The 27777-nt window shown below is 37.8% G+C and overlaps 1 protein-coding gene across 1 annotated transcript in view; it reads left to right on the top strand.

Annotated features, from left to right (window-relative positions):
• Taf3 (TATA-box binding protein associated factor 3) overlaps positions 1-27777 on the top strand; it is a 167365-nt gene that overhangs the window by 114213 nt on the left and 25375 nt on the right. Inside the window, exons 3-4 of the mRNA XM_004854542.3 lie at positions 5859-7675; positions 19090-19172. Coding sequence (XP_004854599.1) covers positions 5859-7675; positions 19090-19172 — 1900 coding nt within the window. The remainder of the gene's footprint in view (positions 1-5858; positions 7676-19089; positions 19173-27777) is intronic.

Raw genomic sequence — 27777 nt, 5'->3', positions numbered from 1 at the left:
AATAAAATAAAATAAAGAGGAGAAGGCTATTTGGCTCCTAGTTTCAGAGGTTTCTGTTAATGGTTGATTGGCCCTGTTACCTTGGGCTGTGGCAAAGCAGCACATCATGGTGGGAGCACATGGTAGACCAAAACAGCTCACCTCTGAGGAAGAAAAGTAGAAGAGACTAGAGCTCCACAATCCACTTCAACCCCAGTGACTTGAAAACCTACCACTAGGCTTACTGCTTACAATTTCCACCCGTTCCCCATAGCACCAAGCTGGGGACCAGGTCCTTAACTCATGGTCCTTTGGCAGACACCTGAGGTCCAAACCTAACACCCTATATGCAGAGATGTTTGGCAGAAAGAAAAATCTCTTACTGTGACAGCTGTTAAATGTCTTTTTTTCTCCCTTGGTATTCTTTGATGAATGACAGTACTAGTAATCATAATGAATATCATAATTTTGAATAAATTATCACAGAAAGGAAAAACAAAGGTCAATATCACTTAACTTTAGCCACATTTTAACACAAGCAGAAAAGAAGACACTGATTTTATAATTCCTGGCTCCACCTTTAACACTAGTATTGCTACTTATCCAGATCTGGTTTCCTCCTACTAAAATATCCAGTATCTTTAAAAAATCTGGCTGGAATTGGTGGCTCGTGGTTGGAATCCAAACACTCAGGGACGCTGAGGCAGGAAGATGGCAAGTTCAAGGCCAGCATGAGGAATTTAATGATTGGCAAGACCCGAGACATCCCCAGACCCTTTTTAAATTTTTTATGTCTCGGGTTTTAAAAAAGTTTAAAAAGGGTCTGGGAATGTGGCTTAGTAGAAAGGCCCTGGGTTCAATTCTATACTGCAAAAAAAAAAAAAGTAAAGTCTCCTCAACAACTTTTGACCACCTTCATTGCAGAATAGGGTTAGAGTTACTAGAGCACATGGCTGAGGTAGTATCTGTTTTGACCAGTAGGTGCTAACTTACTGAACTTGTGCTTTTGTTATATGGTTTTACAGTGTTATAGGGAGAAGAGATTTTTGTTTGTTTTTTAATCTTCTCAAAAAAAGATTGTAAGGTTAACTTTATGAGATAGCTCTATTATTGACCATTACTACTATTTTGAAATTTCAGAATTTCTATGATTAATTTTCACTATGTTCTTACCATGAATGATGTGAATATCCACATTTGCTGGGTCAAGAGACAAAACTTTAAGAAGTTGAAGAACTGGCTTAAATATCTCAGAACTAAAAATCAGTTTTCCTTGGACTGATATTTTCTCCAGTACTTGTTTATCACATATATACAAAAGGTTCCGTTCTGATTTCAAAACACAGAAACAATAGAAATTATATCAAATATTGGGTAATACTTAGCTTCTGTTGAAAATTGTGCAATTTTATAATAAAACTGTTCCCACAGAAGACTATGGGAAAATATTAAAACACAGGATATTTTATAGATTATTAGTAAATGGTGCTCCTTATACACACTCTTGCAAAGAATACTTTATTGTAACCCACTGTTATCAATCTGAAGTTAACCTTTATCCAAAGTAAAGGGCAAGCTATCCAATACCTATCATGTATTTATCTTATTGCAAAATCTTAGAACATAGAATTAAAATCATCCACACAATAAAAAGCCAGAAACTCATGCATAACCATCCACTGAGTTTCCATTTAAGCAGACATAAACTAGATCAGCTGTATTTATTTGTTTTAAATTGGTAATATTTCTAAAATAAAATATATTCACTCAACTGGGAAACTTCCCTTCTCAGAGAATGGATTAATAAGTGTTGGACATTTCGACAATAGTGAAAAATGCATCAACTTGGATGAATCTCAGAAAACATAATGTTGGGTCAAAGAAGCCACAAAATATTATAGTACAATGTCATTTATGTTGAGCTCAAAAACAAGCAAACCACCTACAAATGTAATAAACTAAAATAGAAAATGCAAATGATAGACTTTTAAAATATTTATTTATTTTTACATATTTAGTTGAGTTACCTGGCTAGTGGCCATCTTACCAGTTCCAATCTGCACAGTAGTAAAATAACTCAGTTTTACACAATACAATGTGGAAAATATTAATTTTCAAATTGTTCTGATTTATTTTATAACAGGCCTTACTCCTGGAGGAACTAGAGGTTCCTCTAGTCTGGAGGTCTGGAGGAACTAGAACTATCTTACTAATCCAGGGTCTCCTCTCTCCAGGAACTGCCCATGTTAGAGCAGTTTCCCTCTGCTCTCCCACAGCCTTACTAAAGCACTCTCAAAGGGACTGACTCTCAGAACTAATCCACATCCAAATTACCCTCCAGATTTAGGAAACAAAACACATGTTGACATTTTCTAAAGGCCTATTACATTCTTTGGGCCAAAACCTTTTCTGCTTTGGCATCATTTGGGATTTATGATCCTCTTTATAAGAAAAGTCCCTTTCAAATTTAAAAATATGATACTAATAAGTGTTAGAAAACTTTCAGTCACTTGGTGAATACCCTAAAGCTCTCTTCTTTCTGATTTTTGTATGTTTACCTGTTAACAATGGAGCACATTTAAGTCCATCCTGTCATTCTAAGAGTGAGGAGGGAAGAAGTCAAATGATCTGAACATGGTGTGTCTAGGATAGGAAAGGGAAGGGGTAAACAGTAAATACTCTAAGCCTGTAGTGGTGACCCTATGGCACCTCTGTTACTGTTTTCTTTTTAAGACAAAAGATATTAATATAGAGTTGTTGTTGTTGTTGTTTTCTTCTTTCTTTTGTTTTGGTTTTTTGAGACAGGGTCTCACTATGTAGTTCAGGCTGGCCTTGAACTCATTATGGAGCCCAGCCTGGCCTCAAACTCACAGTGATCCTCCTGCCTCAGCCTCCAAGTGCTGGGATTACAGGCCTGCACCACCACTCCCAGCAAGAGTTGTTTTTTCTAAACTAAAACTCTGTATTCAGGTTTAATTGCAGTGTTGACACTTTGCGATAAATGAGTGGGTTTCAGGTTGCAGTTTGGCAGTCGTCTCTAAAGGGTTCACCATCACCGTTCTAGGCTTTGTTTATTGCATATAGAGTACATAGGTGTGAGTGGCCATTTCTAGTTGTTTAAAAAAAGTGTTAAAAGAATAACAACATTTGGTGAGAGTCTTAGCAGAAATAGTCACCAGGTGTCAGGGGGCAGAGACAATCCAGGCAGAGGGAGTTCCCTGACAGCCCTGTGTATATCTGGCTGGAGTGAGTGGTGCATTGGGGACACGCTGTGAATGATGAGGTTACTTACCCAACTGGATCATGGGGTGCCTTTATCAGTCATGCCAGGGAAGTTGGACTTCTGTAGTTTACAACAGTGATTTTCAAACATATTTTAGCCTCACAACAAAGCTTTAGTGGAAGCTCAGCATATTAAACATAACTTTAGAGGTAAATAACCTAAAAGGTAACTCTTCCACTTAGTAGAAAACAAGAGACCATGTCCCTACTGTGCAGTAACCTCAGAAGGAGATCCATAAAACCCTCAGGCTCCAAGGTGATACCCTTTGCAAATCACTTCTGATGGGACAATGAAGAGTTTTAAGATAGGAAGTCACACATTCTGCTTTTTTTTTTTTTTTGGTACCAGGGATTGAACTCGGGTCCTTGCACTTGCACTGCAGGCAGTGAAACCGCTGAGCTAAATCCCTGGCCCATATTCTGCTTTTTTATTTAGATCACACAAGGTGAAAGGGTTCTGAGGAAGACGCCTGGGAGCAGAAACTAGTTAGAAGATTCTTGCAGCTGTACAGATTAGAGGTGCTGAGGATTATCCTGGAAATAAGAAGACAGTAGTAAGGAGGAAAGCACATTAAAGAAAACGTGTACAATTCAAAGTCGGAGGGGAAGTGGGAAAAGAAGTAGTCTGGAGTGATGCTCACCTTTCTGCCTTGGGTGCTGGGTGAGGATAGTGTCATTATCAAGTAATGGCAGTAATAATCATGTATTGAACTTGCATTGTGCTAGCTTACAGAATCCTTTAACATGCATCTCTGTGTCCGTTCACTGTCAGTCACCTCTTAATGCTTTTATAGTGTCACTTTTGCTCTTGGCCTCCATTCTCGTGGACCTAGAAAGCATTGACTTTGTTCACTAGGCTTCCTTTTAAAAGCTCTTACTCCTTTGATCTCTTGGACACCTGATCCTCCATATTTTTCTCTAGTTCTTCATCCTCCTATCTTTACATATAGGTATTCCTCAACTGTCTGAACCTATCTCTTATTCTTGTGTATACACCCATTCTTGTGATTTCAATGATCTCAACAAAGATTTTTCTCTCACACACCCTGTCCTGTTTTCTGAACTTCAGTATTATGTTTCTAGCTGCCTACTTGACAACAATAACTAAAAGTTCATCAAACTTTGTCTGGGTCTAGGCATTGTCCTCCATTTCTGTTTCTGTCTCTATTAACGACTGCCTTTATCACTATCTAGACCTCAGAGCGTTAACTTGTATTTGAATGTTTCCTTCACTCAAACCTGATTGTTTATCAAGTTCTTTGTGTTCAATTTTCAGAACGTCATTTACCTCTATTGCTTTCTATTTGTTACCACTGTTCAAGTTTAGATTCTTACTACCTCTTACCTAAATCATCTCAGTACCTCTTCACCTGTCCCTTTCCTTTAGGATCTGTTCCTGCCCATGTGATCTTTCTAACATGTACCCTTTTTTTTCCTCCATTGCCTAAAAGCTTCACTAGGCCCAAACTACCAGTGGCATAGAGGTCATTTCCTTCTTCTGGAATTCAGTCATAGGATCGGACACAATTTTACTAAAGTTTCTTACTACTATGCCCCATCTTACACCTCACTTTCCAGACAATTATCCATGATGCTTACATACTTCCTATGACCCACTTCCAGTGCTTTATCCAGAGCTTCACTACTCCCAGCTCCATATATTCCAAACACTGCATGATTGCTAAAGTCCTTCCCATATGCTTGACATTGCAGTAACGTGCTTCTCTTTTGAACTCCTGTAGCACTTTATCTGTCTCTGGCCCTAGTCACTCTCTATATTCTACACACGTACATTCTTTTCCCCTAATAAACTGTGAGCTCTTTTAGGTCATGAATTATTCCTCAGCCTTTCTTGTTTTGCATTATGTGATTAATTTATATAAAAGTAAATAATATCTTATAGCAACTCAGTCAAGTAAGCAGGGCAAGTAACAGTCCCTTTTGAATGTCAGGAAAAAACTCAAAGAGATTGAGAGATTGCCTAAGGCCTATTGCTCTATAGTACCCAAATTCTAGCTGAAACATAGTTACATGTGGTTTTTCAAACATTGAAACCAAATGTGTTGCATTGTACAGTACTGCTTCTCCAGCAGTTGACATCAAGCAAGATAAGACATGTAAGTAGGATATGAATTGTCCAGAGGACTAAAATTTTAGAAAAGCCCTTAAAGAGTATACCTTTCTGTCATTTTTGAGGATAGTAGTCACATAGTAACTCATCGCTTGATTTTTAGAAGACAGGGAGGGAGGGAGGGAGAGGGAGGCAGAGAAGGGGAGAGACAGAGAGAACACAAGAGTAACATGGAAACAGTATTTTCTCAAGTTAGGGAAAGAATTAATTAAAGAGGAGAAGACAATTGGAGATGCTTCACAAAGTCCAGACCCTGAGGTTAGGACCAGACCACTTGACTCCAGTCCTTTTGTACATGTGCTGTCAGTGATTTCCAGTCTTAAAGCATGATGGCACACAGGTTGGGAAGATCCTTGAAAACTTAACTGCTTTACTGTCTGCATATTCAGTAATTTCCTTTCTAGAAATTATTTTTATATCTAAGGTTTTGTTACATTCTAATAATCCTTTTTTCTCTCTTTACCAGAGGAAGAAGAGGAGCAGGTGCCCACTGATGGGGGCACATCAGCAGAAGCCATGCAGGTTCCCCTGGAAGAAGATGATGAATTTGAGGAAGAGGAAATTATTAATGATGAGAATTTTCTGGGTAAGAGACCATTGGACAGTCCCGAAGCTGAAGAGATGCCTGCCATGAAACGACCACGGCTTTTAAGCACTAAAGGAGACACCCTTGATGTAGTATTATTGGAAGCTCGAGAACCACTCAGCTCAATAAATACACAGAAGATTCCACCAATGCTTTCTCCAGTCCATGTGCAGGACAGCACTGACCTAGCACCTCCATCACCCGAGCCGCCAATGTTGGCTCCAGTAGCAAAATCACAAATTCCAACTGCAAAACCATTAGAAACAAAGGCATTTACACCTAAAACAAAGACCAAAACTAGTTCTCCGGGACAGAAAACTAAATCACCTAAAACTACTACCCCATCACCAGCAATAGTTGGAAGTCCTATTCGGTCACCAAAAACTGTATCCAAAGAAAAGAAATCACCTGGACGTTCCAAGAGCCCCAAAAGTCCCAAGAGCCCCAAGATTATGACTCATATTCCCCAACTACCTATGAGACCTGAAACACCAAATAGAACTCCTTCAGCTACAGTAAGTGAAAAAATTAGTAAAGAGACCATCCCAGTGAAACAAACACAGACTCCCCCTGATGCTGGGAAACTGAATAATGAAACTCAGCCGAAAAAGGCTGTTGTAACAGATAAAACAATTGACGACTCTATTGATGCTGTAATTGCACGAGCCTGTGCTGAACGGGAGCCAGATCCTTTTGAGTTTTCTTCTGGGTCAGAGTCGGAAGGAGACATTTTTACCAGCCCTAAGAGAATTTCAGGTTCAGAGTGTACCACTCCAAAAGCTTCCACTTCCTCAAACAATTTCACGAAATCAGGGTCCACTCCTCTCCCTCTTTCAGGTGGAACTTCAAGTTCTGATAACTCATGGACAATGGATGCCTCAATTGATGAGGTCGTACGGAAGGCAAAACTGGCAACACCTTCCAATATGCCTGCCAACTTTCCTTACATCTCTTCGCCATCAGTTTCTCCTCCCACTCCTGAGCCTCTCCACAAAGTATATGAGGAGAAAACCAAGCTGCCTTCCTCTGTGGAGGTAAGGAAAAAGTTGAAAAAAGAGCTAAAGACTAAATTGAAAAAGAAAGAAAGGCAGAGAGATAAGGAGAGGGAAAAAGACAAAAGTAAAGAAAAAAGAGAGAAGGATAAAGTGAAAGAGAAAGAAAAGGAAGCTGGCAAGGAAACAAAGTACCCATGGAAAGAATTTCTTAAAGATGAAGATTCGGATCCCTATAAGTTTAAAATAAAAGAATTTGAAGATGTTGATCCAAAAGTGAGATTGAAAGATGGAGTTGTGAGGAAAGAGAAGGAGAAGCATAAAGATAAGAAGAAAGATAGAGAAAAAGGTAAAAAAGATAAAGATAAGAGAGAAAAAGAAAGGGTTAAAGAAAAAAGTCGAGAAGATAAGGTGAAGGCGCCATCAACACCACTGGTATTGCCCCCAAAGGAAATGGCTCTGCCCCTGTTCAGTCCTGCTGCGGCAGTGAGGGTCCCCTCCCTGCTGCCTGCCTTGTCACCCATGCTCCCAGAAAAACTGTTTGAGGAAAAAGAGAAACCTAAGGAGAAAGAAAGGAAAAAAGACAAAAAGGAGAAGAAGAAAAAGAAAGAAAAGGAAAAGGAGAAGAAAGAGAAGGAAAGAGAGAAGGAGAAGAAGGAGAGAGAGAAGAGAGAAAAAGAAAAGGAGAAACACAAGCATGAAAAAGTAAGCAGTTTATTATTTTCGACACTAGCTGAACAAAAAAGTCCTAGTGAAAAATACAGGGAAACAATGCCAGCAATTATATCTGTATTCTGGATGTAAATCACCTGTGGAAATATGCTTGTAATGAGGTTACAAAGTTTCATCTTAATTCTAAATCCCATAAACTTGTAATCAAGCCCACATGCACAAAAAGATACTAAAAATGCATAGTTTAAGAGGAATCTAATCACGTACTGCAAACCATTAACTATATTAATCTCTGGAAGTTCTTTAAATCTGTAATGTTAACCTGTGAAAGATGTTTTTGTTAATTATCAAGTCTACTACATACTATGTTTTACTTACTATTAGATACCAGAAAAAGTACCCATTTTTCTGAGCTTGTGAAACTATATTCCTCCTTTAAGAGAATAGCAAGGTCCAGGGAAGGACTATTGAATCAACTTTCTTTCTGGAGAGCTGTTCTGTCATTTATCTAGGGTTATGGGGCTACGTGCCGTTCATGCCTTCTTCTTTCCATGTTTTGCTTTAAGAAGATTAAATCTTATTTTGGAGTATCTAGCCCAAGCATCTTGGCTGACCTAGCAGTCTGTTTAGTGAGCAGAATTAATTCCACATAGTAGAGATGTTTTACCATGTCAATAGAAATCACACTTTCATTGAGTCCTCCCAGAGAAATTGGTCAAATCCTGTGGTTTTTGTAGGAACCAAGACTTAGATCCTGTGGGCATAGTATATGGCCTCTGCTGCTGTAACTTTGCTCTTCCTTTCTGACTTGAGATTATTGTAGCAGTTGGTTGGTTGATTTAAGATTTTCCTTTAAACTTTCTAAAAAAGTGATAGTGCCCCTCAGCGATTTCTTTCCCTAGCCTCTAGAAGCAGTCCTCTTTGTTAAAGCTTCACAACAAAGATAATATCCAGTAATTTTTTTCCGTACTTAATATGATCCAGTGGACCTACAGCAGATTTATTACCAGTAGTTTTGCAATATTTTTACCTTCAGACTTACCTCGAAAAATTAGTTTGGGTGACAACAGTGATGGTACCTCTCACATTTTTCTGCCTAACTGTATTCTGTCTTTTTCTTCCTTGGCTTTTCTGAAATACAGAGGTAGAATGGAAACTTTGATGTCAAATAACTGAACATGAGCAAGCTAACAAAACACAGAAACCCAACTTTTATTTCCATTTTTTAAAATAATTTTCATTATCATATTATGTTATTTTTATATACAACTCCTCGGGTTTTAAAGCACTCTCACACATTTTATTTTCTTCTAACATACCTATGACAGGGCCAGGGATTTAGCTCAGTGGTTCCAACACCTGCCTCACAAGCGCAAGGTCCCAAGTTCAATCCCCGTACCAAAAAAAAAAAAAAAATACCTATGACATAGATCCAGCAGGTACTGGCATCAGTATTTTTGAATTGAGAAATTGACCCTGAGAATGACTTGCTCAAGATCATGGTCACACCTAGCAAAGGCCAAGTCACTTATACCACAGATACTTCACATTTTGAAATGTTTATTGTTAGAGATGTTGTCTGACAATTAGTTATTTATCCATCATGTACCTAGTAACTTGGCAGCTGAGCGCTCAGTAAATCAAACATGGTACTGTTGCTTTCATCACCATCTTACCTTTGGAAAGACAGTAGTAAAGCTCATCAGATTACGATTTAATAGCAGTCTGTGACTTTGAGAAGGAAAAGTGTCTCAGTCCGTCTCTATGGGAAGCAAAGCTTTGGTTACTAGTAGCACGGATTTCACCTTACAGAGGATACAAGACCCAGCATCAGTTTTGATGGGTTATGGATCAGAGAAATGACAAAAGTCTACCCGTGTTGTCAGATACCTTATCAGAATTTAACATAATAATTCTGCCTGTCGAATTAGACATGAATTCAAATCCTAACTTTTGTGAAACTGGGCATGTTGCTTATAGGAGGATCGGGTGAGATAACATACCAAATGTGCACACGGCCACAGCTGGCACATAAGCAGACACCGTCTTGGGAGGTACCATTGATGGTGGTGATGATGGTGGGGTTATTATTCCATTTTGAATCAACCTATAAAGTTGTAGAAAGTGAGAGTTTGCCACTTCTTTGGACCATAGTAGCCAGTCTGGCAGTACAGGTGAAGCAGCTGTTGTTACACCCTTTTAAGAAGTTTCTGTTTTCTTAGTATTTTTAAAAGTTTTGTTCTTTATATGGAGAAGAAATAATAAAGGGTAGTACAGCTCATGGCAGTGCCATTGACAGGAAGTGGATATTAGCGTGCACATTAGATTTCTGTTTGCAGCCCCACTAGGCTCCCCCAGATATCAAGCAAAATGAGTTATTGAAAGTATGCCCAAATTGGAGTATACGTAGGTATGCTTAATCTATGGCCTCTGAGTTTTTTTAGATATCCACAACAAAGTTAAATTTAAATATCTTCCCATGTTTATTTTGCCCTACACACTGGTCCCTCAGTACTAGGGATAAGTGAAGATTCCACTAATTAAACAAGTGTTTGCCTGGTGAGTGAAGGGAGCTTTGGGCTTTGGAGTGCAGCACACCTGGGATAAGATCCCAAAACTATGTTTTAGCTTCTTTAACCCTTAGATATTTCATCTTTAGAGATAATGATAGCAAAGTAGTAATACTGTAGTTAACATTGCTATAGTAATTGCTATACTAATTACTGTAGTAATTGCTATGTGTTGAGAACTAGTCCTTCCTGAGACCCTCTGAGGTGGGCACTATAATTAATGACTATCACTTTAAGATGAACAGTTGAGGCTTAGAGGAAAACACTTGACCAAGATAACATACATAGTAAGTAATTGAACAGGAGCCAGAATTTCAGTCCAGGCCAGCAAGATGCTGTAATTAATGTTTCCAGCCACTGTGCTTTCCTACATTAAGTTAAAAATGGGAGCCAGGTGTGCTGGGTGGCACATGCCTGTAATCCCAGCATGGGGCAGGGGGCGGGGGGTAAGTGAAGCCAGCCATGGTGGCTCACATTTGTAGTCCCAGCACTTGGGAGGCTGAGATAGGAATATTGTGAGTTTGAGGCCAACCCGAGACCCTGTCTTAAAAAACAGACAAAAAAAGGGCTAAGTGAAATAATGTATGCATCCTTTAAGTTCCCCTTTGTGATGAGTAATACACATTTATCAGGGTTAGGAGTCTGATCTGTCACTTAAAATGGCACCAAACTAGCTTTTAAAGAAAACTATGTTAAGAGCAGTTATGCTACTATGTACCATAGTAGCTTTAGCAGTGATCAATCTAATGGTACATTTCAGAGCAGTTTAAAATTTTCCTTAAAATTTTGTTTCTGTGCATGTCAGTGTATATATTCTATAATCATTTATTTCAAACCATGGATCTTTGAGTTCAGATGAATGTACAGATTATTTTAATTAAAAATTACTCTTTGTATTTTAAGTACATTTTGCATGAAGGATCATTATGAAAAAAATAAGAAAACATCTTGTTATTTATGTTATTGGAATTGGACCTTTGTACCTATAATCTGTTGTTTGTCTTGTTTGATATTTTTTGTGGTGTTAGGGATCAAATCAGGGCCCCATCACATGCTGAGCAAGCATTCTGCCATGGAGCTATACCCCCATCTGTGTCTATAATCTTTTTTTTTTTTGGGGGGGTACCGGGGATTGAACTTGGGTCCTTGTGCTTGTGAGGCAGGCAGTGGAACCACTGACTAAATCCCTGGCTCTTTGTGTCTATAATCTTAAATAGAAAATAAGCCACAACCCATGTGTCAAACAGACGAATGCAATTTGTTTTTGTGGTGCTGAAGAGCAAACCCAGGGGCTCAAACTTGCTAGGCAAGCATTCTACTACCTCTGAGCTACATCCCCCACCCCTTTTTGTTTGTTTGTTTGTTTGTTTTAAAATTTTAAGATAGGATCTGGCTAAGTTCCCAAGCTGGCCTCAAATTTGTTATCCTCCTGCCTCAGCCTCCCAAGAAGCTGAGATTATAAGCATGTGCCACTGTGCTTATCAGGATTTGTGTTTTTATATTTGAATGTATTTCTTATTTGAATATGATCTGCATGCCACAGTAGAGTTTTACCTCCAAATCATGCCATTAGCATCTGTAGATAAATAGGCCCAGCAGTAGCCCACAGTAGGTATATGCTTTGGCATTCACAGTGACAGGTGGAAATTCCAGCCCTACCACTTGAGAACTATTCATGAAAGTCTCTTAACTTCTCAGACCTTTGCTTTCTTCCCTCCAACTTTGCCTCTTGTTCAATACCAGTATCATTATATAGTTTACCTTTTTATTGTTTCATATCTTCTTTTTTGGGGGTACCAGGGATCGAACTTGGGACCTTGCACTTGTGAGGCAGGTGGCAGAACCACTGAGCTAAATCCCCCGCCCCTGTTTCATATCTTCTCTGAGAATATGTTGGCATAAAAGGCCTTCTCGTAGAAAACACTAATTGAGACTAGTTTGTGTCATCTAAGATGAGTAGGTGACTGACAATTCAAAAATTTTTACAAATACCTAATGATGTTGATAATCTACTCATGAATAATTAAAGGTGTTTATAATGGAAAGCCCATATACTTTATAAAGGATTCCCAAAAGTGTATACTACTGACTGATGAATTCTTTCACTTGAGCCAACATGGGCTGTTGAATTAACTCACCTGGATGATAAATTATTTTAGCCATTATCACTTACTGAATGCATTCAAGTGTCAGGCCTGGCCAGAACCCCTCCAAGCAGCTCTGGGGACTTGGTATTGCTGTTCCTGTTTTACAACTGAAAACACTGCACCCAAAGGTTGAGTGGCTTCCGGCAGCAGTGAGTGGAAGAGCTGTGACTTGGCCAGGTCTGTCCACGTGAAGCCTGGTTCTTTCCCACCCCAGGAAGCCCTCCCAGGCCAGCCACCTTCTGTTCCGCATGTCTAAGCACAGCGTGCTACTGAGATGGGTAAGAAGAGAGCATTCGGGACTAAGGTGACAGCACAACTTGCTCAAATTTTAGTCTTTGAAGAAACCTTAGCGTGTCCCTGTTACCAGCCATGTTTTAAAGAATACAAAAGGAATGTCCTCAAAGCCTTAATGACATTAGTAATTAGAAGAGTTAAAAATTTTAGTGTTTCTTTAATCTATCCCCAAATCCTTTAAGATTTACTCCTAAATAATCTTGTATTGAATTTAAACAGTTTAGAGAATGATAAATACCTTCACTGGTTTGTCCCATTAATAAAAGTTGCTCCTCTTTCTTCCCTTTTATTTAAAGGAATATAGTCTCATCTCTAGTCTTTTCTCATCAGCTGTCATAACTATTGAAATGAAGTGTTCTCAGTAAAATAACACAGTAAAAGGGAGAAATACTCCTTTCCTGTTTCTCCTGTCTCTTCTAAGAGGAAACAAGTAACTTAATTTTTCTTCAAATACTGTGAATTGAAAGCTTGGGTTCACATGAATGCATGGCAAGCACTGGCCAACAGCCGTGTATTTAAGTGTCCATGCTGGACACCACTTGTTATCATTAACCACAACCAGGCACATTCTGGCTTGTTAATATTTTAAACAGCTTATCAGTGTTTTGTGAGATGGTTTCTAAAAGGAATTAATGTGAGGACCTTAATTGCGAAGAAAGACAGCAAAAAAGTTTACCAGTCATAGCTTAGCATCCAAAATGTTAGGTGATTAAAATGGACTTTTCATCAGTAGTATCTATGGGTTATTTTTCTGACATATCACCATAGATGGAAGTCTGAACTAGCGCTTGCTGAACTTGCTACTACCCAAGCTAATACATATATATGGTGTTTTTTTTAATGAAAAGACTTTAACATTAAAAAAAATTTTTTTTTAAATCCTTGCACAGATTATATTGACAAAGCTGCCCATTACCTTTGTAGAAAGTCCCTGTCAAAAGATAAACTTTAAAGCTGGAATGCATGAAAGAGTTCCAAGATAGAATTTAAATTTAAACTGATTCTTTATAGATAAGCTTTTTAAAAATCCACCTCTTTGCTTCAAGTCAGGATTTTAAAAATAAATTTCCCCTTTAAATCTCTTGAGCGATTTTCATTTTTTGCAAGGCCGCACTGTTGGTGTCCTGGAAAAATGGAGAGTTAGAGCTTTATCAGTTGGTGCCCTGAGGTATGTGGCAAAGAAGCTAAATCCTTGAAGATTAGCAAAAAAAATGCAGCACATGGCAATAAGGGGCTTATATGACTACTAGTATTAGTTCAGGTGAAAGAAGTATTGCTTATACATAAAACTGGACAAATCCACTGACAATGTATTTTTAGTTAGCTACAAAGGAGTCTTATATTGCTGGACTTTACCTCTTTGGTGAATTGGGAAGCTTAGTAATCCACTGTAAATGCTCTTCTGCTCGCCCCAATTCTCAGCATTACTCCAAAGTGCTGTTCTTTTATTTTAACCCTTACAAACTCAGGTTGTCCCTAGATTTTGGCTTCATGCCATTAAAAGGTGACATATGTCATATTATTTAAGTAATCAAGGTAACTGTCATTTAGTTTGTTGTTTCCTGGGAAATAACATAAGAAATATTTTTTTTGGACTTGGGTCCTTGCACTTGTGAGGTAGGCAGCGTAACCACTGAGCTAAATCCCCCGCCAAGAAATTATTTTATACTGTATTTGTAGAAAGTTTCTCTGTCTATTTCTACGAGTAGTCAGATAAAGTTAACATTAAAATCTGGGAAGAAATTTTTATTCAGAAATTATATGTTCTATATCTATAGTATTAGCATCCTAATTAATCTTTTTTTTCTTTTCTTTTTCCTTTTTTTTTTTTTTGGTACCAGGGATTGAACTCAGGACCTTGGGCTTGCAAGGCAGGCTCAATACCACTGAGCTAAATCCCCGGCCCAATCTTTGAATTTTTTCAAGTTAAATTTAATTTCCTCAAGAATAAAATCAAAGTGCTTAAGTAGTTTGTAGGTAGGGTTACCATTTGTCCTACTTTGCCTGAAGCAATCTTAGTTTACATCTGTATTATGGCATAATTAATAGCTCCTTCTTTCTTCACAGAGGTATCTCTATTTGGATGACATGATCACTGTAATTACAGATAAAATTTTGAGCTGAGGTAGCAGAATTATTCATTAATTCATCCAGTTGAGTGAATACCTGTTGTTTGCAGGGCACATTTATACCATCTTTAGTGAATAAAGTATATCAACATTTTTGTTTGCTTATCTCATATCATTTCACTTTTTAAGTAATAGGTCATAAATAGGCATGACTTGATTCATTTGCCTTGCCAAGTCATTTAAGACAGTATCAAATACCCCACTAGTTTAGTTGAATGCCCAAAATTTATCTCAATTTCCACATAAATTAACCTTCTATAGAGAAGAAAATACAACTAACCCTAACCATGTCAAAGAATATGTCATTTATCATAAGAGACCTTTGCAAAGAAAGTAAACAGTTCCATGTCAGAGAATCAAGAAGCCATATGGTGGAAAAGGAAATGAATTTGGTGTTAGGAGGCCTAGATTTAGGCCATTTATTTATTAACTTTGTAACTCTGGACAGACCACTTAATCTTCCTGAGCCCATCATTATTTGGGAATAATAATACCTTCCACATCTACCTTATAGAGTTGCAAAGATCAAGTTGGATAATGTACATGGGCTGTGGGACATATTTGATGAAATAGTATACAAGTGTAAGTTACAGTTACTCTGTAGTGCGGTAAAGAAATGGGCCAAACACACACTGCAAAGCAAATTAATAGTAATGCAGAATTTTTAAACACAGGGGAAACAGCTTTATTTAAATAAAAAAGCTTTACAAAATGTTAAGTGTTTAAACATTAGTATTATCAGTTAAAGGAATAAGTATTACTGAGCAAGAAGTTCTGGTCTACTGCACAATAGGGTGGCTATAGAATATGATAATGTGTGTTTCAAAAAGCTAAACAAAAGAATTTTGAAAGATTTCACTATAAAGAAATGATAAATGGTGCTGGGGTATAGCTTAGTGTTACAGTGCTTTCCTACCATGCATGAGGCCCTGTGTTCGATTCCCCCATACTGCAAAAAATAAAAATAAAAAATATAAATATTTGAATAGAGATATGTTTAACTTGATGTAAATACTATCCAGTGGATGCATGTATTGAAATAGCACATATAACCCCATGTTTGTACAATTTTTATGTTTTTATTTATCAGTTTAAAATTAATTTTAAAAGGAATATTCATAATACTTCATTATGAAACCTAAAATTTTTAAATTGAACAAATATAAGAAATTTATGTAATTTATATAAATTTATTTTTTAACTTATATAAATTTATATAATTTTTGATTCTCTAAGTCAAAAAGACCATATTCAATCCCAGTTTTGTTGTTTGCATAACCTTCAAGTGAAATAGGAAAACAAAATGAAAAAAAGAAAAATGGTTACTCCATATATGATCAGTTTACCTGTAAAATGAAACCCATAATATCTCCCTCACATGTTTGTTAAAAGATCTAAATGAAAACACCTGGAAAATAACCAAGTATAATGCCTGGCAGATTGTGAGTGGGTTATAAATATTTATTAATTTTGGTTATATTTGTTTGTTCTCCTACAGATAACATAAAAGGTGACAAAAATATAGAAGTCTCAACAGTTTACAAAATAAAGAGACTGGACCCTTGGTTCTCAGATTTGTTTAAATATGGAATGTTGTGTCATCCCTCCCTCCCAAAAGGAGAAAGTGAACACAACAAAAAAACCTAGATAGTTACACATGGGTCTTGCTCTACCCCACCTAGTGACTTTTGACCCTCTGGGGCCTGGAGGAAAATCTACTGTACTATATTGTGGGACTGAGCAAATGAGAGAGACCTCATCCAAAAGTGAGAGTATTGAATGGACAGGTTTTTGTAGGGACGTTAATAAATTAAGATTTGGGCTGTAATGTGCTTGGCTGGAATGCAGGAGGCCCACAGTTCAATCTATAGAACTCCAAAAAAAAAAAAAGGATGTTATGAGATGAAATACCTACAGGATATCTACTTGAAAATGTTCAATAGACAGCCTTACATTTTGGTCCTATGTTCAATCAGTGCTAGTCAAGAAAGGGAAATTTTAAAGAAATAACATATTTAAAATCCCCAGTTGAAACCATGGAAATGGATGAGATCCCAAAAGAAGCTAGAATGATGAGAGGACCAAATAAGATCAGGCAAAAGTCGGGGACTTTGTAAAGAAAAGGAAGAAGCATAGGAGACCTATAATGGAAAACATACTGGGTCATCAGGAAGTAATTAGTGCCTACAAGTCAGGATTGGGGAAGAAATTAGATTGGAGTGGGTTGAGGAATGAATAAGGAGCAAAGAAACAGACAATGAAGTGAATAAAGAATTAATGAAGACTGAAAAATGTGAGAAACTAGAAACTAGATTGGAGGGGGAAGAAACTAGATTGGAGCGGGTTGAGGAATGAATAAGGAGCAAAGAAACAGAGACAATGAAGTAAATAAAGAAATAATGAAGACAAAAATGTGAGGGACTGCTAGCCAGAGGTTGAGGGGAAGGTAGTTTTTTTAAAAAATAGAGTTGAACACATTCAAAGGGTAGATAAAAATAATTAATTGCCCAGGTAGGTTGAGGATACTGTAGATAATTAAGCTAATGAATAATATTCTTTAAAAACCAGAAGAAATGGGCTCTAGTTATAATGGAGGGGTGCAGAAAAGTCTGTGTAGGAAGCTGAAGGAGTTCTCTTGCCTAGTGGCCTTGATACTTTTTCCTGTGGAGTTTGCTGAGCAAAAAGGCAGTGGTCTTGTTAAAGTTTTAGATTCATTGCTTCATATTCATGCTTTAAATATGTCTTAAGCACTTAATAAACTCTGGCCAATAGCAATAAACAAAGCAGACGTGGTGTCACCCCATATCTGAGTGAACTGGAGGGCCGGGGATTTAGCTCAGTGGTTCTGGCACCTGCCTCCCAAGCACAAGGTCCCGAGTTCGATCCCCAGTACCAAAAAAAAAAAAATGAGTGAACTGGAAATCCAAATAAACTGATAGTGGAAGACATAAATTTTTCTCTGGTATCAGTTAGTGCTCTGGAGGATAGTTTCAGGTTGGTCATGGATGAACAATGGAATAACCAAGAGACATGAGAGATGAGAGGACATTTGAGATAGTGTTGATTCAGGGATGTTTACTGAGCACCTCCTGCATGCCAGGCACTGTGCAAGAGAATGATCAAAGCAGATCTTGATATGATGGTGGATTAAACAAAACTCTTGGAGGAGACAGGTAAATATGTAAGAGAAAGTTGTAGATTGACCCATGTTCAAATCACTAATGTGACTTAATGTACTGAGTAGTATTAGAATCAATACCCTTCTATTATGATTTAATTCTTAAAATACATAATCAGTGGTTGGCAGCTAGTTGTCATTGACTGGCAGTAAACTGCTGGCACAAAGTATTCCAAGACCATAGACGTTGAACATCTGTCAGTGCCTGACATAGTCCCATACAACAAAGAATTATCCCACTGAAAATGCCAGTCAAGTCCCCATTGAAAATTGATGTAGGGCTGGGGATTTAGCTCAGTGGTTCCACCGCCTGCCTCGCAAGCTCAAGGACCCGAGTTCGATCCCCTGTACAAAAAAAAAATTTCTTTTGATGTAAATAATAATTTGGAGCCACAGAGTTTTTGTTTAGCTTATTCAAAATATTTATTATACCATAAAACCTTCAAACAAAAAAATTGTGGAGACCCTTTAATGTGATACTTAATTCTATGTTTTCTTTCTAACTAATAGCTCAAATATTTGAATTTTTCATCTTTTTCAGGAATCACTATAAATCCTTTCTAAGAAAAAATACAGTTTTTTTATTTTACAGCATTTCAGATCTTTTTACTGCTAGCCAAAAATGGAATAGTGTAATGCTGTAGTTACAGTTGGCATTTCAGCTTTCACATGTGATAAAGTAAACTTAATAACGAGTTTAATGTTTGTCAAGTCTCATAAACATGTGCATTTCATCTTAAAAGGAAAATATCACTGTAGGTTTTCTATTTATGCTGAATCTGGCAATTATGTAAATATTCCACCAAATGCTCTAAATATCAATTTTTGTTTAAAACAGTATAATAGAACTCAAGAAATTAACCCAAAGTAATAAAACAGAAATAACTGCCCTATTTACATATTATGATTAAAGTTCATAGACTTTCTCATGCTGCAAGATAGCCTTCAGTTATTGAGAACAAAACAAAATACAGAATAGGCCAGATTGTCTTTATGTCTAGCATTTTAGGCATATTTGTGACTTAAATTTGTTTATTAAGTTTGTAGGGGTTGGGAAATAGACTCACTAGCAGGCACTTTTATAGAGGGGAAAAAATAATATTGACTTGTAATGTACTAACTTCCACAGATAAAAGTGGAACCAGTTGTTCCAGCCCCAAGTCCAGTTATCCCCAGATTGACTCTGCGAGTTGGTGCTGGCCAAGACAAGATGTAAGTACAAATGTTTTAAATCAGCGTGAAACAAGTGAAACTTAACCTTTTCTATCCTCTCCTAATAGATTTACAGTTCTTTCCAGTATGAACATGTAAGGTAAAGCTTTGTTTTGAGAGCTTTTCAAGTTTTTATTGGTTTCTTCCACCAAATACTTTTTGCTTCAACATATAGGACCATTGTTTTCTTGTTGTTTTTATCTTTTATAAAGGCAAGCACATAACATTGTTTCTGCATAGTGTTTTAAGGTCTTAGTAAATAAGAAACTGTTTATTGGATAGACTAACTGCCATATTTCACCTAGTATAGTAGTCAACTTTCTTTTGCTGTGAAAAATAACAGGAAAACAACTTAAAGGAGGAAAGGTTTATTTTGGCTCATGGTTTCAGAAGTTTCAGTCTGTGGCCGGGTGGCTCCATTGCTTTTAGGCCTGAGGTGAGGCAGAGAGATGTTATGGCTGTAGGGTGTGGTAGAGGAAAGCTGCTCACCTCACGGGAGCCAGGAAGTAAAGAGAGAAACAGCCCAGGCTGGTGGGCTTCCTCTTCCCTCCACTTTTGTTTTATCCAGGCCTCTAGCCTCTTGGGAGGAGCTGTCCACTTTCAAGGTGACTCTCTCTCCTCAGTTTACTGTCCTCCATGCCAATCATCTCTTTAAACACCCTCACAGACACACGCAGAAATGTGTTTTACTAATTTATTAGGTGTTTCTCAGTTCAGTCAAGTTGACAACCAAGATTAACCATCAAACCACATAGATGTGATGTTATACCTTTCTAAGCACACATTATCTATCACTGATACAGAACAAAGATACTGATGGAACATAGTTTTATTCTGTACCTATAAAACAAAGATACTGCCAGAGGGTTGGTGAAACAAATGAAGTTGTAGTTGTCCACTTTTCTTTGTTTGTTTTAAAACTAGAACCATAAATCTCACATTTGTTTGCCTTAATTTTCACAGACTCATATACTTTAAAGGAGTTTATCCTTTATTCACCTTTTGATGAAGTTTTAAGGTCTGTAGTACTCTTAACATGATCTTAATAAGGTATGAAGTATTGATTTTGTAAATCATGTTGAAAACAATTTTTCTAAACGCTGTACTGTATTTCATCTACATGGAATTCACAAGCTAAAAGTACAAGCTTACAACTATTTTCCCAGTAAGTCTGAAAATGGAGTAGTTTGCATTGTAAGCAAATATATTAAAAATAAGCTTGCATTTCCATTCAATTTTAGTCATAAAAATGAGAGTAGGACCTGTAAGTTTGTGTAAGTAGGTGAGGATCAAAAATGTATTTCGAGGGCTGGGGATTTAGCTTAGTGGCACTGTGCCTGCCTTGCAAGCACAAGGTCCTGAGTTTGATCCTTGGAACCAAAAAAGAAAAAAAAATGTGCTCTGTTTTCTCAGTGGATCATTTCATCTTAAAGTTTGTGTGTATCTTACGCCACTGCCCTGTCAAGCCCAGTGGTAGTGGCATGTAAAAGCCCAGAATGATTATGACAAGTGGTAGAAAGAGACACAGATGTGCCTTTAACAGTGGTGTACACTTCTCTTAAGATGTAAAGAAGAAAATCCAGATAGTCCATCATATTTTTTACCTATATTCTCTGTACAGTTTCCACATAATTAGTTTACTGCACCAGTAGAGAGACCTACACCATTGATAGTAGTACTGATGACAAGCTTCAAAAATGTTAGCAAAAACACCATGGACTCATCTCTTTTTATATCAGGTATCTTCAGGTACAGTATCTAGTGTACACAGTATACTCAGTCTTACCTAGAGACGTTTGAGTAGTGTCCTCATCTCTCAGCTGGTAGGGGATAGGGGAGACCACCAAGTAACTCTTCATACCACCCCAGTGGGAATTCTGTGTATCATCTGGCTCTGGAGACATTCTTACTATTCATTTTTTAAAAGGTTTTTTTCTCCTACCCATTCATATTTAATTCCTATTTTCTCAGTGACTAACCAGGATTTAATCTCAACTTCCACACTGAAGCTTGGCTTCCTTACTCCCTTTATAGATAAAAAGTTCATAAAAAGGCATTGATAATTACATTCATCTCTCTGCCCTTCGGCATTTTTGGCTAATTCTTTTGACTGTTTATTCTATTTTTTCCTTTCAATAAATCATTCATACACCTAAGATATTGGAAGATGTGAGAAATAGATCTTATTACTTTGGAAAAACATATCCAATTTGAGGAAATTATAATAAGCAGAGATTCTAGACAAATTGTCTTTGAAAGGACAATATTATATAACATGTAAACTTTCAGATATTTAGGTAAATAACCCCCATATTATATAAAGGATTAATCGTTTGACCAAGGCAGATGCAAGAAAATCCTTCCAATGGAACAAAGAGATTAATTGAAATACATTATATTTTTTAATTAAAGTAAGAGAGAGAAAGAGAAGTCCAAGGCAAATAATAATAGAATTTTATGTAAAATAGAACTTATTCGGTAAAGTACTTTTCATAGTGTCAAGGGTCAATAAACTACAGGCTTTAGGTCAAATTTAGCCTACTGCTTGTCTTTTGTATGGCCCACAAACTAAGAATGGTTTTTACAATTTTAAGTAGCTGAAAAAATTAAAAGAGGAATACTTCATGGCTTTCTTAGTTACTTCTCTCTCATTGCTGAGACAAAATCCCCAACACCCAAAGTTAAAGGGGGAAAGGTTTATTTGGCTCACAGTTTATAGAGGTTTCAGTGTATAATTGGTTGGCTCCAAGGCAGGGTGGTGTGTCAGAGGGGCATTGCAGAAGAAAAACAGTTCATGGTGGACAGAAGGTAGCAAAACAAACAAGGGACAAGACAAGCCCCTTTCTGTCCCTTATATTATATCCAGGTTACCAAGGTTAGGGTGGTGCCAAACCAATCAGTGGACTGATGTAGTAATCACCCATCCTTAATCCTAGCACCTTTAATCCCAGCATTGCACTATGTATCAATCACACACTCTAGATCCAGCCACCTCTGAAAAAGCCCCACCTATGACTGCATGAGGTTTTGGGGAACGTTTAGTCACAAGCCATAACATTCTGCCCCTGACCCCTCAAAGGCTCATGCACATCCCTTTATGAAAAAGGAATTTAGTCCATCTCCAAGAGTTGCCAAAGTCCTAACAGTTACAGCATTGCTGAAAAGTCTTAAGTCCAAAGTATCCTCTGAGATTTAAGGCTTACTCTTAGCTGCAAGCCCCTGTACAAATGAAAAGAAAGTTAAATACTTTCAACATTTAATGACACAGGATAGACACTCCCACTCCAAAAGGTGCAAATAGGGGAATACAAAGGAATGGGATCAAAGCAAGTCCAAAATCCAGCAGGACAGACATTAAAGACCTATAGTTCCATGTCCAGCATCCATGACAATCTGTGGCAAGACATGAACTTCAGGGCCGGAGATTTAGCTCAGTTCTTCCAAAGCCTGCCTCACAAGCACAAGGACCCAAGTTCTATCCCTGGTACCAAAAAAAAAAAGACATGCACTTCAAAGGGCTTAGTGACTGCCCCTATGGCATTTCCAGTGGTTGTAGTTCCCTAGGCTTCTTTCTTGGGCCAGCTCTGCTCCTGCCTCACAATTTTCCTCAGACGATCCATAGTCCTGGCTTCTCCAAACTTCTGGGGTCTCCATTGCACCTTCGGCTTCACACAGCTTCAGACAATGCCCTCTCAGGGATACACTGTCTGACCTCCCAGGCCTTCTTCAGAAATATGGGTGGAAACCTTCCTGGCCCCACAATTCTTGCATTCTACATGCACCTAAAACCAGTACCACATGGATGATGCCAAGGTCTGCCACCACGTGCAACAGTAGCCAGGCTTCCTTTTCTCTTGGCTGTAGGGGTCAAATACCTATGAACCAAATCCCAAGGAACAGCTTCCCTAGGCTGCTGCCATTCGGGAACATAACAATGATCCATGAAAATTATATGGCATTTAAATTTTTATAATCTTTTATGATTGTAGCATAAGGATACATGGCTACAATAATGGAAAAGAGGTAAAAGATCCATGTAAATATGCCTTTAGTTACTTAATTTGTACACACTTGGGGGTGAACTAATCCTCTTTTAAACTGAAATTGATAGGCAGACTAGGATTCAAAAATGAAGGGGGTTGAAGTGTCTAGGGGTAAGGAGGAATATTTATTGCTGAAAGACAGGCAGAGAATATAGAGTCTTGAAATTATGGGGAAAAAAACTCTTTACAAGGTTTAAATTATACCCTCTTGTTGGAAGATCTGTAAGATAATATTTAATTTCTTAAATAAAGAAGTTATATCTTCTGCCCTTGATCCAGAAAAGTACTTTGAGGTTAGATTGTTTCCTCTGTTGTGTATTTTTTACTTGAAGTAAGATGGAGGTAACCTTTTTTCCTTGATTTCACATTCTTGGAAACTGTTCTGAAGGGAGCATATGGTGAGGCCAGTACCTCTTCCTGACTGGAGTTAAGTAACTTTCCAAAGACCTCAAATTCCTTTAATATGTCTTCCCATAATGGATATCCAGAGTTCGCTGTGGTCTAATTGAGTATGAAATTAAAATCCTAACCATGCCTGTAATCCCGACACTCCAGAAGCTGACGCAGGAGGATCGCTGTGAGTTCAAGGCCAGACTGGGCTATATAGTGAGTTCAAGACCAACCTGAACTACATAGCAAAACACTGTCTCAAGAGAAAAAAAAAATCCTAACCCTGAAATTACAGTCTCTATACCCATGAAGTATGAATAGGGAGGGACCTAGCACTTTCAGGTTCACTGCTGGGAGATCTGACTCTAGCTCAACAATCAAGTCTGGCCTTGATGCCAGGAAAGCAAAAGGGTTTCAGTTCACCCAGGATCCCTGGAATCCTGCTGATCAGGATTCTGGGTCCCACTGGGGCCTTGTGGCACCATGTAGTAAATAGAATGTCTGCTGTGCCGGGCGGGGCAAGTGGCAGCACAGTTGTCAGGTGTTTTGACATCCCCACCTTATTATCTGCTGAGTTAGTTTATTTTGAGTAAGTGTTGGGATTATTGGCTAACTTATTCATTCTTTTACTCATTTCTGTGAAGAAAATATGTGATGGAATTTCTTAGGGACAGGGACTGTTGAGCGATTGGTCAAGAAAGATTGACAGAATAGGACCTGCGGCTTTTCTAACTTTTAAATGTGTGACTATATTTATAAAGCTCAAAGTTCTATTAAAGGAGTGTTATGTAAAAATATTTGATTTTGCCAGGGATTTAGCTCAGTGGTTGCGCTGCCTGCCTCACAAGCACAAGGACCCAAGTTCGATCCCTGGTACCCAAAAAAAAAAGATTTGATTTTACATATTGGTAAAGTATTAGAAAAACAATGTAAATTTGTATAAAGCTTTAGTGTTGAATGATGGGTATGGAAAGAAGCTTTCTTCTGCTCACATTTTTAAGAGGTCTCCTTGCACACCTTTCTCACACAGGTCCTAGACAGGGGTTGCTGCTTTTTCTGTCCCTGGGGCAGAGAAGCACTGCTGCCTGCTGACTCGCTGTTGGTGGCCAGAACACTGTGGTAGGGAAACTAAACTGCCCTCCTCTGCTCTCAGGACATTCCTGGCTGAATTCCATGAGCTCACCGGAGAAGGGAGGGCGAACTAAACCCCTCCTGACAACCCAAAATGCTTGATTGTATTTTCTAATCAATATCTAACAGTGATTGATCAGATGTCATTTGATCAGATGATACAGAAACCATATATGCCTTTCAGAGGGCAATATTGCTATCAATGATAACTAAATTTCCTTTGACTGAGAGTTCAAATTTAACTCTGCTTTCGAACCACTCAAATTATGTTGTGATTTTTTTCAAAGATGACCTTATTGGTGGTGGTTATAGTTTTCTTTTTGCTAATGTTTTGATTTCCAGTGGCAACTAGATTGCTTTCTTAAACCCAGGAAATTTTCTTATTCTCCAGTTCTTTCATAGCAGAGGTGCTGCTGAGCATGATGTCGCACATCTGTAATCCCAGCACTCGGGAGACTGAGGCAGGAGGTTTGCCACAAGTTTGAGGCCAGCCTGGACTACATAGTGAGTTCAAGGCCAACCTGAACAATATAGTGAGACCCTGTCTCCAAAAAAAAAAAGAAAAGAAAAGAAAAACCCACAACCAAACAAATACAACAGAGGTGCTAAAATTTTGTATACCCCTTTTGTGTCATTCTTTTTTTTTTTTTTTTTTTCGCTGTAGTTCACAAAGTTTAGCTTATATCTGGTGGGGGATATGTAATAATTGGAATTTCTAAATTATTTCTATACATTGTGAAAATAGGAGCTAACACTTTTTGTTGTTTTTTTTTTGTATTAAATTCTTTTATTGGTACATTGTAGGTATACAACACAATTACATTTCTCATTGGGAATTGTACCTTTATATAATGCATCTTGGTTCTTGTTTTTTCCCCATTCCTAGCCCTCCCTTCACGCCCTCCACCCTTCCCTATTTACAAAGACTTTATTTCCATTTTTTCCATTTCTCATCATTTTTTCCTTTCCCTTCTTTCCTTTCCCCTGTGCCTCCCACTACCCCTACCCCTTTGGACCTTTTCTTCCTATTTTACATTATCGATTATTCATTCTAATCATTGGTACATTTTAGGTATACAATATAATGACATTCATCATTGAAAATTTGCACCTTTACATAGTCTCTCTTGGTTCTTGTTTTTCACCTTTGCCCAGCCCTCCCTTCAACCCCTCCAGCCCTCCCTATTTACAAAGATTTTGTTCCTATTTTTCCATTTTCTCATATTAATCCCATTTCCTTCTATCCTTTCCCTTAGCCCTCCCACTTCCTTCCCCTTTGCCCCTTTTCTTCCTATTTCACATGACCTATTATACATTTAGTCCTTATTTACACTTTCAGTTTCTCACACCAGAGAAACTATTCGGTATTTACACATCTGTAACACTTTTTGTATTAACCTTGAAAAATATAAAAGGTTTAATCTTCAGAATTTTTTTTCGGTACCAGGGATTGAACTCAGGACCTTATGCCTGCCAGGCAGATGCAGCTATATCCCTGACCCCCTAAAAGGTTTAATCTTTTAAAACAAAATATATATGGATATTTTTGTCTTTGTGAGATCTAAACTTTTTGACAGAAAAGAAAATAATCATGAGCACTTGCAAAACTAGTCATTTAAAATATTTTCAAAGAAAATAGAAAATATATTTTAAAATGTAGCTAGATTTAGCCAAAAAGCATTTAATGAAGTGAAAAAAAATGTGTAATGGTATTTCAGTAATAAATTCTTTAAAGGAATAATAGCAAATAGTTTTTCTCCCACTTTCTGCTTTCCTTTCTATATTTGAAATGTTTTTTCCAGTCTAAATGAATTTAAGATAACTAAATGAGAATGCGTAGCAAAGCAGGAAGTAGAAATAGGAAACTAAGATCAAGGAGAGGAAAAAGAGACAAATGATTCTATGTCAAATATGATTATAGCTTCCTAGCACTAGGGTTTTTGCTTTTCATGTGTGTGCGCAGGCACGTGCTAGAGATTAAACAAGGGCTTTGCGCATGCTAAGCACATGCTCTATCATTGAGCTATACCCCTGGGCCCATGTAACAGTTTTTAAGAAAGTGCCTCCCTATATCTTGGGAGAGGTAAAGTTTTTCAAGTCTCTAAATTTAAAACTTAATTTCCATGTGGAACCAGATCTCAAGACAGTGTCCTCTGTAGCTAATTTTACACTTGACACTGGGGCATTTTTTTATTGACTTTTTCAAACCAACTCATAACCCAAGGGCAAGTATAAGAGCACAGCTCAGTGAAGATCCTCTTTAAGAGGCTGAGTTCCCTCTGGTTGCAGTGCTCTTGTTTTCTTTTGGGTATCGGTTAGTCCAAAATCTTGCTATATGTTGGGGCTGGGGATTTAGCTCAGTGGTTTCGCCACCTGCTGTGCAAGCTCAAGGACCCGGGTTCGATACCTGGTACCAAAAAAACAACAAAAAAACCCAAAAAATCTTGCTATACGTAAAGAAACCCAAGTCAAGCTAGCTTAGAGAAGGGAAATGGGGATGGAGCTGGGGGTTTGACTTTAAGTAGGCATTGTGCAGGGTTCCTAAAGTGTTGTTAGGACTCTGCTCACTTTCCTTTTCTGTATCCTGCCTCTTTGTGATGGAAGAGGTGGCCCAGGTCTCTCCAGTCCTTGGTGAAGCCTCGTCATCAGGAACTTCAGCCTGACAGCTCCTCTGGCAGAAGTCCTGTCAGACAGAGACTTGGTGGGCCTCAGGGGAAGGAGGACTCTAGTCAGAATACAGGGGGAGAGGGCACAGAAATAATAGATTTATTTTATTTTAGTTAGAGAAAGGCTGTCAGATTTTGTATTTTTATAAATGAAACCCAAGGAGCAGAGCAAAGAATTTTGTTGGTTTAAAACATGAGCCTTTGGAGATAAAAGTTGAGAAACATTTCAGAGCATCATCTTTGTTGGACTTTTTAGTTTTGCTGTATTATTATACATATAAATTCAATGTTCCCGTATCCATATGTCTCAGGATAGTTCTGAGCCACCTTCAAGAGGAGACAAATAATGAAAATTTTTCATATTCAGATCTTCAG

The sequence above is a fragment of the Heterocephalus glaber genome, unplaced genomic scaffold (genome assembly GCF_053883595.1).
Source record: "Heterocephalus glaber isolate CG9 unplaced genomic scaffold, H.glaber_assembly_v1.0 deba00001472, whole genome shotgun sequence".
Taxonomy (NCBI): Eukaryota; Metazoa; Chordata; class Mammalia; order Rodentia; family Bathyergidae; genus Heterocephalus; species Heterocephalus glaber.
The sequence above is the reverse complement of the archived record's forward strand: the minus strand, read 5'-3'. Positions and strand labels throughout refer to the sequence as shown.